The sequence below is a fragment of the Cryptomeria japonica genome, chromosome 3 (genome assembly GCF_030272615.1).
Source record: "Cryptomeria japonica chromosome 3, Sugi_1.0, whole genome shotgun sequence".
Classification (NCBI taxonomy): Eukaryota; Viridiplantae; Streptophyta; class Pinopsida; order Cupressales; family Cupressaceae; genus Cryptomeria; species Cryptomeria japonica.
Genome location: NC_081407.1, coordinates 10,024,697 through 10,036,952, shown reverse-complemented (window position 1 = coordinate 10,036,952; position 12,256 = coordinate 10,024,697). Strand labels below are relative to the sequence as shown.

Below are 12,256 nucleotides of genomic sequence, written 5' to 3'. Positions count from 1 at the left end.
TCAAAATCAGGAGCAATGAGCTTCCTTGGCCTTGAGCCTAAGACTTTGTAACCTGTTTTCATATAGTGGGAGAGTTCTCACTGTGGTTTTTCCCTCATTGGGTTTTCCACATAAAATCTTGGTATTCATGTGTGATTACTCTTTTTTTGTTAGTTCTTTTCTTCTAGACATGTGGTAATTGGAGTAAATGGTAAATGAATGAATAAATTGGTTAAGTTTTAATATATGTTGATTCAACTCCCCCTCTCAACATCTATAAGTGTTTAACAAAAAAATTGTTACACCATGACAACAATTTTAGACTTTTCATTTTTCTTCAAGAAAGTAATAACATCAACAATACAATAATTAAAAGATAACAATATTAATTTTTTAATTTACTTTTAATATTAATAGTAAAATTTAATGTTATTTATTTAACATTTTTTTGTAATATTGATCAAAATAAAAAAATATTATTTGCATTCTCATGCCAATTCCCATTTAGTTTGTGTCTATTGATATAATGCAGGAAAACTGCTTCATGTCAACCAAGTAGCACCTTCTTGTGCAAAGTTTGACTCATGGCCCAATGTTGGTATGATCTCTCTTGATTATGTGAATATTGAAATCCAAATACCTAATCTTTTTCACACACTTTCAATCTAACTACACGAATCCATGTGTGTGTGTGTTATTTCCATCATAACAAGTTACCTCCATCGGCTAAAACCTTTTCCTCAACCATACTCTAATGTCAATGATTTTTGTCACAATTCATAGTTAGTTGTCAACATGATTATTTCAATAATACTTAACATAATCAAATTGTCTACTTGATTGTTTTTAATTAAACAATCAATACAATAATCTAGTTATAAGCTAGGGATGCCCATTGATATGTAGTTGGTGCAACATCTCATTTATTTCATAATGCCCTAGGAACATAATAATGAGTCTCTTCAAAGATAAAAATAAATAGATGCTCAAACTAGAATTCTTAAGAGAAAATTCATACTATTGAAGTTTTTGCCTCAACTCTCCAAGAATACATTAGAGGCACAACAATAAACTCAAATTCTATACCTTTTGCATAGTATAAAAATCCCAAGTTATGCAACTTGAGAGATTTCTATAATCTAAAAAAGGCAAGAAAACTCATTGTTGCAATGACGAGAAACACAAGACAAGATTCCAAAACCTTTTGAAGCTCCCAGAGTTAAAATGAGCTTGCAAGATTAATAATCAATTTGAAATCTTCATGAGCTTCAAATACGCTCCCTAATCAACATGAGAAATTTGACAATGCTTCATCAAAGTTGGCTAAATGTGCAAAGGTGACAAGGTTCCTAGACCTAGTAACAATACCAAAACTAGAACCTTTCGACATTTTTAGAAATGATATTGTTTCAATTGTAAGACAGAGAAAATAACACATGACAAATGAGGCTTTGCAAAGAGAACCCAACTTGAGGAGGCCTTAAACATTTGTATGTTCTCTTGTTGCTACCAGGACACCATAATATTCTCATGCATTGATATCTATGAAATTTTGAATTTTCTAACCCAAAACAATTGAAGAAGTACCAAGATTGCAATTGAAACAAAGGCTAAGTATTTTAGAAGCCCAATGAAAGAAAGGGATACCAACAAATGTCTTGCAAATCAATAATTAAAGATGTTTTGTGCTTTAACTGTGACTTTGAAGGACATGCAAAGGAAATGTGTGAGTACTACTACTAGTAATTTGGTAACATCTATGTATATGACACTCAACACTCCCACATGACTTTTTGAACATTGCATCCATTTACCAACACTCTCCTCAAAATTTTTTTCATGAGAAATAATATGTTATAATTATAGGTTAAAACAAAATAAGCAACAATTTTGACAAAAAACTATTGATGCATTCTAAATTAAATTCATGATCCTTATTGATACCACAATCACATCTCAATGACCATCAATTTTCCATAATGAAACATTACCAATTTAAAAATTAATAATATTAATTTTTTTTTTTCTTTGAAAAGCAAAACAATTCTAGCTTCAAGAACTAATTAAGCAATATTATTACAATAATATTACTTAATGGCGTCTCGTAATAAATAATAAAAAATAAACAACAAAAAAGAAAAGGGGTTCTTACCCGGAGGGATTGAAAGATCGGGCCTAAAAAGGGAAAATACTCTGGGTTAGTTTTAGTTTCTCGCCACATATTCTTAGCTCAATATTTTTGCATTTTGCTGCTCCACTATAATAAGAATGGAGGAAGAGGAGGATGTGGTAGCTGCAGTAGAACAAGTTTTGAAAGAATCGACACACAATTTCACAGAAGTTGTTCGCCATGTGCAACTGATCGACACCTGTGGCACTTCAGGAGGCACCGTGGAAGCCAACAATCTGCCCAGACTCAATGCAGCTGCGCAGGATTGTTTATCCGCACTGCGATCAGCACAATTGCAGTTGGATCTTCTTGCTCAACAGCAGCCCACCGATCACCAGATCGATTCCTGCCAAAATACTTTGCAAGCGTGGAAGGATGAGTATCAGAGGTAGGCCATTCTAATTTTTAAATTTAGTTCTTATTCGTTCGGTAATTTTTTGGGGTGGGATTAATGATAATTGAGTGCTATCTATTCCCTGGGATAGACTACTATCTTCTGCTTCAAATTCATGAGTAGCCAGCTTAGGAATTTAGATGCGCTGAAAACTGGGTGGTGTGTGTTCGAACCTTGGGTTTCACCATTCAAAAGGAATGAAAGAAACACACCAGACTTATTGTAAGATATATTATTCTTTGCAAATTGCCCCTTCTAACTGCATCAGGACAGATGTCCAGGTTTAGATGCCATATCAGATAGGTATCAAATTTCCCCCTATTATCAATTGAGGTATGATGTATATTACTAGCTATAACATATTGACTTGTCTTTTGGAGACTTGAACTTGTAGCTTGGATGTAAAATTCTCATTGATTTACCTCTTTATCCTATTCCAAATGACTATGAATTTATCTTGTTTATATTTATTTGAGCAATATCTTTATTTTCTGTGGTTTGAATAAGATCATTTATACCGGGCTGTGTTTGTGGGCAGCCATACTTTTGTGTAGGGTTTAAAACTAAGCTGCACAGTTAGGAGTGTAGCCCGATTTAGCCAAATTTAAATAATTCACTATATACCAACCCATAATTTTACAATTCACAAGCTCTGGAACATGTCCTTAAAGTTATGGGCCATCTTATTGTGGTGTGGGGATTTAAACTTGGGTTAGTCTTTTTACAAGCGCACAAAATCATTTTTATTTCTTTTGTTAGGGTATTTGCTTCTTGTGTTTTTGATTTGGATATTTATTAATAATTTGCAGCCTACAGTTGAAATTAAGGAATGCAAATTTAAAGGCCAAGGCAAATATTCAGAAAGCTGCTCAGGAAGAGGTAGGAAATAAGTGACTATTTGAGACCTACTAATGTTGAAAATGTTGTGCGGAGGTGGTGAATTGATAAGGCTTTTATGGCAGTTACAATTTCAAATCCATAAAAATTGTGTCAATTGAGTAACAGATTGCATACACCAAAGGTGGCCACATACCTTAACTGTCAATACCAGGCAACAAGTTCTGTTTGCTTTTGACAAAATAATACTCCTTGGTATTGCACCTTCCATGGTTAAAAGGGGAACATTTACAGTAGAAAATTGCTTAATCTATGTTTCCCAGGATAGCTTCCTTGACATTATCTTATTACCATACTGGCTTGGAAACCTTGATCCAGATCCTTTCTATTTCGTTTTTTTGCCCTATTTTTTAATGTATGCAATGTTTGTAGAGTCTTTTCCAATTATTTTATGATTCTGGTATGCAGTTGTCGTACATTAGGTATAACAGAATGTTGGACTACAATTTGTAGTATGTACACACTACACAGACATGGTATGCACACTTTGTGATATATTGTGTATGTTAATGATGCAATAATCTCTCACCAATTATGTCTAAAAAGCAACTTAATTGTTATTAATAAACACCACTGTAACTTCCCCATTCAATAATAAATACAAGCATACACACATTGAATTGTGTGCTATCCAATTCTCTCATAACTCCATGCAATCATCATTCCAATATGGTAGGAGTGTTGTTTTATTTTAATTGCTTGTTGGAAAACGCCCTTGTTCATTTTCTTTCTAAGCCTAAGAGGGGTACTATCAAACTTAGAATATTGTGTTATCTTAGAAGCCCTGTTTGATGGGCATCTAATTTTAGTCTCAAAGTAGATTTCAAATAGGGTGGTTTCTGGGGTTCAAAAATATTTGTCTCATCAAATTTTAGAAGTAGTCAGGGAGTGTCTAGTTTCCTGTCTTTCTTCAGGATTTTTCAGAAAAATTTGATGCCGTAAATCAGTTTTCAAAAGTTTCTAGGAGTCTTCAATGCCATCTTTAAGGTCTGTGATGGTTAATGACATTATTTTCAACAGTTTCTACCCATTATAATAATGTTTACTGTCATTTAATAAGTTTTTATCAAAGTAATGTTATTTCCTTACATCACCAGTTTTCCTTGCAATGCCTTTTTTAATTTTTTTTTCCTAGTAACCATTTGCAATTATTTGCGCTTGGTTTTTTATTCTTTTTCATATTGTCCACATAGTCATGGACTTTTTAACATGGTTGTTAAATTCAATATTATGGAATCTTATCATGTCTCCTAGCAACTTGTTTGAGATCATAACTACGAGCGTTGTTTTCAATTACTTTTGAGGTGGATTAACCCCATTTCAAATACTTCTTGGCAGTTAGCAATTGTTGAGTGAAATTCATAATACATATTTACTTCAAGCTTCATTTGTTGTGCATCTATGATTTCTCTATGTAGTTTAGTTCAGAACACAAATTTGCTTTCATAATCTTTTATTCTTTTTCTCTTTCTTTTAAATTTTTTAGAAAATTAGGCATCTTACAATAGAAATATAACTGCAGAGAGAGCTTCTCTTGGGTGGTGGGGAGGAATCTACCATTCGGAGACGGAACTTAGAGTATGTATCTCTTAACTTGATTTAAAGTTTTGCAGTGCTCAGAGTGTTTTCTATTGCTTTTAGTCAATCTGCTTTCTATGCATAATTCTGATTAAAAATAATGGTAATATGCATAACTTTTGCTGTCTGTATTTACCATACAATGACAGTAAATAAGAAGGACGACTTGAAGGCCAAACATAGTAGACTGTGAATACCTCCTCTGGAGATAAGATATAAGCATGTTTTACTTGTCATTCAATTTGCAAATTAATGCACACAACACACAATAAATCAGGGGAGCTTACTTGGTTTTATTTGCAAAATATTGTGTTTTTAACCTGCTATTATAATTGAAAGTCCTGGAATCCAAGATATTGAATTCTATATGGCATACCTATAAGCAAAGAAGAATAAAACTGATGAATTTTTTTTGGGAACTATCAAAGAAAAACCTATATTACTTTCTAGAAAGAGGTTCTAAACAAACCAGAATATTTAACAAAAATATAATTTCTTTAGGTAATCCATACTCAGCTATATATAACAAAACTAAGCCCTCTTAGGAAGTCCCAACTCAGCCATATCCAAGTTCAAGGAGGAGTGATTCAGATCCCAGGTGGGTGAAAGGACAAACCAATGTAAGTGTAAGGATGGATTTATAGATTATGCAGCTGATTACAAGAAATACAAGTAATCTAACACATAATCGAAAAGACAACAAAGGCCTTTTATCTACCACTTCTATTCAAAGCAGAAATAAATAGGGTACAATTGGATGTTACAGAGAAAAAGGCTAGGAATAAAAAATAATTTGGCTGGAAAGGGGTGAACATATCAAATTGGTTTGACTTCAACTGTACATATATGTTGGCATTCAAGTTGTCATTGATGTCAACATGTGTGTGTGCAGGCTGATTTGATGAAGTTGCAAAAGAGATCACTGTGTTGCCATTGATATCAACAGGGCTATGTTACAGGTTGCAGATAAGATGATGTAGGAGACAGGAGATGGTGCAGCATGATATGTGCCCCAGAGGAAGATTAGGTTGGCAGAAGTGAGCAGATTTCATTGTATATTTGCGCAAGTTGAATATGCATGGAGTCAATGGTCACAAAAAAGATAAAGAAGCCAATTTTGGTCAGCTATTTGGAACTGCAATTGGATAGAGAAGAAACATGTCATGAAGTTCTACAGGCATTGAGCAAACATGTCTGACTTAGAAAATGTGCAGTTGTACAAATGTATAACACATTGTGTTAGTCAAACAGTTACAGACAAAAGGAAAGCATGAAGTGCGTCATTGGGACTCACATTGGACAAGGGTGACATGACTCATAGTGTGGTGAATGCATTGGACGAGTTGATTTGAATTAGAAAAAATATGGTTGTAGTTTGACTAACATGTCGTGTTAGTCGCACTCTGCTGCATCGATATGCGCATAACACACCGTGTTATTGTTATCGTTATCTCGTGGTCAACTCTCCGCGTTAACCAAAGATCACTGCGGCAGGAGACAGGAGAAGTGCATAACACGCATGTTGGAGATGCACATAACACACAGGTTATCGCTATCCATGAAAGGTGACATGGGATGTCAATAACACGACAAGTTTTTTCCCCCTCAGCATAAAGGTTGGAAGAGTGGTTACCATGCAGGGTAACACAAAAGGCTGAGATAAAGGCATCCCGCGGCTAGAATGGTTGAAGAAATGTGACCTTGCGGGGTAACATAAAATGAAGTGATTGGACTCCCCGCCATCCCGCACCGTAGAAAGCCAAAGTGCGGGGAAACAAAGAACGAAGTAAGAGGTTGCCCCCACTATCCTGCGCAAGGGAAGATTGAAAGAAAAGCAATGTGGGGGGTAACACAGAAGCAAGGCATGTAGCATCTCCCGCCATCCTGCAAGGGTAAGAAGGCCAAAGTGAAACCAGTGTGGGACAGAAAAGTCAAAAGGGAAACAATGTTCCTTGCCATCCCGCAACATGGCATTGCGAAATGCGATGGTCAAACAGGGTAAGTGAGAACAAAGAGAACAGTGTATCCCGCTATCTCGCACCATGTAAAATGGGTGAATGCTGATGTTGTGGGGTAACACAAGGTGAAGGGAGAGATGGAGCCTACTATCCCGCGACGTCAAAGACCGAAGGCTAGAAGCACTTCGGGGTAAGATAAAACGAAGAAGAACAAGGCTCCCGCTGTCCCGCACCAAGTAAGATGGTCTTGCAGGGTGAAGGAAGAGGTAATTCCCACTATCTTGCACCAAAGTAAACATAAGGAAGATGACATTGCGAGGCAATAAGGAGTAGAGAGAAGTGTGGCTTCCCGCCATCCCGCAGATGCATTTATGTAGAGAAAATGGTTGCCGATGGTTGATCGGACCACGTGGCAGATTGACCATAGGTCGGCTTTGACCAGATGAAGGGATTTTGATGTCACGTATTCAGCCTGATAGATGAATTGTCCATGCAAATGGTTGACTGTGGTTGACCTAAAGACATGTATGAAATTTTTGATGCCACGTTTGCATGCCGATAGACACAAAGGCACACGTGGCAGCTGACCGACATTGACCAAGTGTTTTTAGACGTCGAGTGAGAAGTTTTTAATGCCTCCAACGCATGTCAATAAGGAAGATGATTCATGAAGTAGATGACCGGGGTCAACCAAGTGATTTAGACGATGAATATGAAGACACATGGCTACATAGTTTGTGCATTCAAACGAGGCAATTATGGATGCAATCAAAGCAGGAGGTTGATGAATGCAGACAGGTGTGCGTCTCAAGAAGATCATTTGGAAGGATATCAAATATGACAGGCAGACAGATTGCTAAGAATAGCAATACAGAGAATTATTGGAAGACAAAGAACGCACTTAATGCTGGCAACTATGGACCGAGAAATTAGATTTGATCAATATGCAGCTATGATCTTCTAGAATGATTTTTGGAGGGAAAATAAGATGACCGAATGAGAAGCAATTGATAAGTTTGGACAGCTGTGATAAGGTACAGATATGAACAAAAGAGTGTAGTCTTGATGTGATTTGAGAGTGGTGGATAAGGTAGCTGAGACGAGCTAACAATGATTATGAGGAGGACATTGAACTGAAAGAAAGAGGTGGTGATTTGCAAGAATTAGTGTAAGCAGTAGTGTTGCACGATTGATAGAAAAGATAGTTGCAGAGATCGTGAAAAGTACAAAGGTGGAGTGCAGAGATTGGCGACTAGAAAGTGCAGAGTTGAGGCAGATAACATAGTGGGTCATATATATTGCGAGAAGGAGAGAAGGATGAGTGATTAGATCAGAAAAGAGAGAGCTGTTTGTAGAAACAAAAGAAGATAGAGATCAGAGAGCAGAGAGCTGAGATTGAAGCTTAAGATCAGAGAGCATAAAAGAGTCAAGCCAATCTCATGAGCAGAAGATAATCAATGTGGTACAATACGTCAATTGTAACCAGGTGCATAGACAATATCTTATTATTTATTTGTTGTAATCATCTGAGTAGGTGCTCAGATCAGGGGTTGGTGCCTATAAACTTCAGGGGTTGGTGCTCCTTTGGGTTGGTGCCCATAAATGTGTAATCAAATTTTTACTTTTGAGGCTGGATTGGAGCAGTAGACTCCAACAACATTTCTCACCGAGGTTTTTTCCCACCGTGGGTTTTCCTCTTATCTCTAGTATTATGTGTTTTCCTTGTGTGTGTGTGCAAATGAGTTTAATGTCTCTTCTCATAGTCTTTTGATTTATGTTAATGTAAAGATTTGATTAGTTAGATAGTTCAAGTTTTTAATTACCATTGATTCACCCCCCCTCTCAGTGGTCCATTTGTGTTCATCAATATATTCAACCTTCCTCCTAAAGGATTGAATATCTATATGTACAAATGGTTACCTGCCAACTTGCAATTGAATTCCCAGATGGTAACTGCTGATTGTGTGATGCTTGCTAGGTAACATGTGAAGATACATAGAATCGTGTGTCTAGGCACGTGACAACACAATGACTTGTGCATAGGGCACACCACTACACAATGACTTGTAGGTAGGGCACGTGTGATGCTGTTGAAGTTTGGATGCTAACAATGTGTGTCACTAAGTCATGCACACTAATGTAGAATGCTTCCAAGGTGTGCACAAGGTTCTGGATGCTCATATGGTTGTGCTGATTATTCACTTTAATGGATGTTGGTTGCCAAAATACTAGATTTACACTATGCCAAAGGTATGCTCATTGAAATTGACCCACAACTTGTGTTGGAACACATTGTCTAGGATTTGAGGGATGTGTCCCACATGTTTCTTCCATGTCTTGCTAAAGATGTGTATGTCATCCAAGTAGACGATCACAAAGAAATTGGAGAAGGAGAGTAGAATGTCATTCGTTAGATGCATGAATGTGATTAGCACACTGTTTAGATTGAAAGGCATAACGATCCATTTATACAATCCCTCCTTGGTTTTGAATGTTGCCAACCAAATATCTTTAGAATGAATTAGTACTTGGTGATATCTTGACTTGAGGGCAATCTTGGTAAGTATTGTGCACTGCAAAGCTGGTCCAGAAGGTTATTGATGCCATTGATGTGTGGCAAAGGACACCTATTTTTTATTGTGATTTGCTGAGCGCATGATAGTCAATGCAAAGGTGCAATGTGCTATCTTTCTTCAACACAATGACAATTGGGTTGCTACATGGAGAAGACTTGGCATTGATCTTTATTTGTTTAAACATCTCTCAAATTTACCTCATAGCTTCATTATTTTTTTAAACAAATTTGTAGTATAAAGGGTTCTCGACAAGAGGGAATCTTGGAACCAAATCAATCTTGTGCTACTGCTACACCCTTAATCCTATAGTGTGCATAGGGTTATGAGTAGTCAGTTTGTGGCTACCTTAACTCTTAATTAAGTTATACAATTTTTGTTATATTTTTTTTTATATAATTAGGTTGTCTTAGGTGTTATGTTTAAGTATCTAAGTTATCTTGGGTGACATCCAAGGCATAGGTAGGGTATATATAGGAGATAGTAGTTTGTATATTATCATTATTTTGTGAATTGTGTTTTTCTTGGGGATTTTTGGAGGTTTGCCCCCTCAAAGTGGCTTATTATTGTCAAGTAATTGTAGCATATTTCATATTATATTCTTCTTTGTTACAAGTGGTATTAGAGCAGTGTGATCTTGGCATTGCAAAAGCAAGAAACAAGGCAATTTTTCCTTTTTCTTTTTTGATTTTGGAGGTCATTTGGGAAGTACATATCTCTCCCATTTTGGCAAAATTTTTATTGATTTTAAAAAGTTTCAAGGCCATACTAAAGCTGTTATAGTATAGATTTGAGTTCAATTCTAGCATAATTCAAGGAATTAGTGCTGAATTAGGGTTTCTACAAAATTCACTACCAAGGCTGCAAATCAATGATGTTTTTCCTAAATTAGGGTTGAACAAGGTCACATTGATCCTTTTATAGTCCTTGTGTGGAGGAATTTGGAGTGTTGTTTTAGTAAGTTATTGCAATTTTAAGGTTTTTCATAAATTCACTCTATAGGCTGCAATTTATTGAATATTTTAGATTTTAATACATTTTATTGGATAAAATTATTAGGGGCATATTCTTTGAAATTTTAGTTTTGGAGCTGAAAAAATTCTTAAATCATACAATCAAGTTTTTGTAAATAGAAAAAAAGATTTTACATTATATGGCTACCCTACAAACTAGAGGTAGGGGCAAGAATTCCTACATAGGTGATTCATCAGATAAGGAGATGGATACCATATCCATGGAAGAGATAAGGAATGAAACCAACAAGATGAAGGAGGATATGAAACATGTGCAAGGAAAATTGGATACCATACAAGGATATATATCTAGCATCCATAATGTTGATGTGTTTTTATGCACTTCATACACAATAAAATACCAAGGTATCTTATGCTCTCTTGAACAAAATCTCCTTGAATTCTGAACTAAGTAATCACTTGAGGTGACTCCAAGGTTCCAAACATTAGGTCTTGATGTTTGGATAAGCTCAATGGTTAATGTGATATTTGCTGGAATCACAAGGGTGACTTACGTTTTGCATGAACTCTTGCTTGAATGTGGCTAGAACATGGAAAAAAAAGACAAAAGAGATTAAGGGTTTAGAAAGCTAATCTAATCCTACAATAAATGATAGCACTCGATCATGCCTGGATGGACACATTCCTCAAACCAAGCTTTGCTTCACCATGTTGCCAACAACTAGACAAAACCGATGCAATCTTCCAAGGTAAATGAAAGGTTTTCATTTCATGAACGTTCATCCAAATACCCGATACACTAGCTCAACTTGAATAAACATATCCATAATTGAACTTAGCACATCTTGATGTTCAGGCTAACTATGCACTGTAATTGAAAATCATTCAACCACAAATAGTATGAACCAAGGAATCATCAACATCCATACATTACTCCATCACAATCAATGAACTTCATCTAACATGAGGATACAACAAGAAACCATGCAATCTGTAGAAGAAACAGCACTATCCATCACGAATTCCACGAAAAGGATGTTTATTTACAAGCTTGGCAACAATTTCTGCCTTCTCCTCCTGCTCTACTTTAGCCAACTGCTTGCTACCTAATGTCTATTAACCTTTACAAATGACAGAGTGGAGCCTTATATAGTGCTCTCAATACAATTGAATGGATAGGATCAAATCCACATCAATTGCCAAAATTGAAAGATAGAAACCCTAGTTAGGGTTTGTTACATCCCTTACATAATATTTAATGCTTGACCAATGATAAAATTACATTTTAGGACACATGCCCATCATTGAATTCCGACCAATGAGAGAAGAGGTTAGGTAAGATAAACAATATTTGATGAAGTGACATGTGTCACTTGCTCCACCTCTGAATGGGTTAGGTTTGTTGAACTTTGTGCCACCACATGTGGTAGTTGTCCTCCTTGTTGGATAAGTCAAGTGCATTGAATCTGGATGCCTTGACTTGAATGATGTGATTGGGTTGAAGATGACTAGGCACCACCTCAACTTGCTCATGTTGCAGATCATCGCAAGGAAGAGTTTGTGATTCGGGCAATATCTATTGATGCTCAACATTTCCAAGACCGTGATGATGATCATATTGCTCAAGTCAACCCTCTAGCCTTGTTTGATTCTTTTAACTTGTCTTGATTACTTTCACGTTTCCTTATTTATACTTGGGAATTCATCTTTGTGTATTTCATCTTGAATTTTGC

At 36.1% G+C, this 12,256-nt stretch overlaps 1 protein-coding gene across 1 annotated transcript in view; it reads left to right on the top strand.

Annotated features, from left to right (window-relative positions):
* The first annotated feature begins 2,141 nt into the window (after window positions 1-2,141).
* The window catches only part of LOC131065640 (uncharacterized), a 61,349-nt gene continuing 51,234 nt past the window's right edge, over window positions 2,142-12,256 (top strand). Inside the window, exons 1-3 of the mRNA XM_058000208.2 lie at window positions 2,142-2,537; window positions 3,353-3,422; window positions 4,963-5,018. Of these exons, the coding sequence (XP_057856191.2) occupies window positions 2,248-2,537; window positions 3,353-3,422; window positions 4,963-5,018 (416 nt within the window). The 5' untranslated portion in view covers window positions 2,142-2,247. The remainder of the gene's footprint in view (window positions 2,538-3,352; window positions 3,423-4,962; window positions 5,019-12,256) is intronic.